The 2,132-nt window shown below is 54.1% G+C and overlaps 1 protein-coding gene across 1 annotated transcript in view; it reads right to left on the minus strand.

Moving 5' to 3' along the window:
• CCDC40 (coiled-coil domain containing 40) overlaps window positions 1-2,132 on the minus strand; it is a 70,416-nt gene that overhangs the window by 12,795 nt on the left and 55,489 nt on the right. Inside the window, exons 16-17 of the mRNA XM_017524949.2 lie at window positions 1,799-1,890; window positions 388-508 (exon numbers count right to left, since the gene is read on the minus strand). Coding sequence (XP_017380438.1) covers window positions 388-508; window positions 1,799-1,890 — 213 coding nt within the window. The remainder of the gene's footprint in view (window positions 1-387; window positions 509-1,798; window positions 1,891-2,132) is intronic.

A 2,132-nucleotide genomic window follows, 5' to 3' on the forward strand; every position in this document is an offset into this window, starting at 1 on the left:
AAAAAAAAAAAAAAAATCCAAACCAACAAACAAAAAGAAGCAGAGTTCTGAGATTCACGGAGTAAGAATAAAACCGTGTTTTGTGAAATGACACGAACGTGCTCGTGTGTGTCCTGTGCTGTTCTGTCATATTTCTGCCCAGGAAGAAACAGAGTGCCATGAAAGGAGGGTCAAGGAGGACGTGCGCTTTGCCAGTGCTCGGCTGGGCTGCAGGTCACTGTGCTGGAGCGGGTTGCTCCCCGGGAATCTCGTCCCTTGCCACCCGCCAATGTGGCCAGTGTGGTTCCCACGGGAGCCCCGGGGGAGCTGAGGCCGTGGCGTGGCCAGGTCTCCGGAGCCCAGGGAGGGGCACCCACCAGGCCTTGCCACGCGCTCACCTCCCCTCACCTTCATCCTGTGGATCTCGCCCTTCATGGCCTGGATCTCCGGCTGGCCGATCTCGGAATCCACGGAGAAGCGCATCTCCTTTGCCAGTTGGATTTTTTTCTCCCAAAGCATAATCTGGTGTCTTGAGAGGCAGGGTAAGAAATCAGGAGTTTTCTTCTGATGCTTCGGTGAGCTCACACTCTAAGACTTCTCAAGGCTCTCGAGCTGCACTGGCAGAGCCAAGCAGCTGCAACAGAGTGTGAGGCAGACGGCCACGAACACACTACACTGCTTCAACGGGGACCTTCTGAAACAACCCGCTGGCATAAAAGGCAGAGCAGAACAAGACAGGAATACATCTACACCCTGGTTTTCTGGGACGTGAAGAGCGCTGGAATTATATGCAATTTTCTCTGGCTACTTTGCACGCAATGTAGCTTAATAGTTTAAAATGCTTAGAGCCGGGTGTGTGTTACTTCAATAATCAGACCCCATAAAAAGAATGGATATTTTAAAACATCATCGCAAAGAAAGCCATTAATTTCCAGCAGTAACTTGTCTGGCTCAAGAGCTGCTGCCTAGGATGGTAGACAGCTCTGTGGGGAATCTGGGATCCACTGGGTGGGTTCTAGACCCATGCCCAGGTGGTCTTCTTTTTTAGAGACAGGGTCTCGCTCTGTCACCCAGGCTGGAGTGCAGGGTGTAATCATAGCTCACTGCAGCCTTGACCGCCTGGACTCAAGTGATCCTCCCACCTCAGCCTCCCTAGTAGCTGGGACTACAGGTGTGCGCCACCATGCCCAGCCAATTTAAAACATTTTTTGTAGATATGGTGTCTCACTGTGTTGCCCAGTCTTGTCTTGAACTCTTGGCCTCAAAGAATTCTCTTGCCTTGGCATCCCAGGGCACTGGGATTGCTGGCTGTGGAGGCTCATGCCTGTAATCTCAGCACGTTGGGAGGCCGAGATGGGCAGATCACCTGAGGTCAGGAGCTCGAGACCAGGTCGGCCAATATGGTGAAACCCTGTCTCTATTAAAAGTACAAAAATTAGCTGGGCATGGTGGCCGGTGCCTGTAATCCCAGCTACTCGACTTTGGCTGTAATCCTTTAGACCCCTGCCCCACCCCAGTCAAGCTACTTGAGAGGTTGAGGCATAAGAATCACTTGAACCTGGGAGGCAGAGGTTGCAGTAAGCTGAGACCACGCCACTGCACTCCAGCCTGGGCAACAGAGCAAGACTGTCTAAAAAAAAAAAAAAAAGAAAAAGGAAAAAAAAGGAAAAAGATAAAAAGAAACCAAAGCACCACAGCACTGGGATATGGGTGTGAGGGTGTGAGCTGCCACAGCCGGCCTCCCACGAGGTTTGAGTGGACAGAGCTCTGCAGGCGCAGTGACCTTCATGACCACATGTGGCCGGAGCCTGGGACTCACTCTGCTTCCACCAGTTGATTCAGGAGGGTCGCCTTCTCCTCGCTGAGCTGGTTCAGCTTGTCCTGCATCTCCAGGGTCTCCCTCTCAGAGGCCTGCATGGGGGAGGGGGACAGCTGTGGGGAGGGCCATGGGGTTGTGGGCGCAGGGACTGGTGCCCTCCAAGTCCCCGCACCCGGGCTGCGGGCTGGATTTCTAATCCCCCCACAAGCATCTCCGACGGGTGTGGAAGTTACGTCCTGGTGCAAAACACCCACTGCAAGGACGTGCCCACGAGCGCACCCGCCCCCCATCGCCCTGCACCCCCGGACCGCGTGGACTCTGCCCGACCTTCAGC

Source organism: Cebus imitator, unplaced genomic scaffold, assembly GCF_001604975.1.
Source record: "Cebus imitator isolate Cc_AM_T3 unplaced genomic scaffold, Cebus_imitator-1.0 Scaffold36, whole genome shotgun sequence".
Lineage (NCBI taxonomy): Eukaryota > Metazoa > Chordata > Mammalia > Primates > Cebidae > Cebus > Cebus imitator.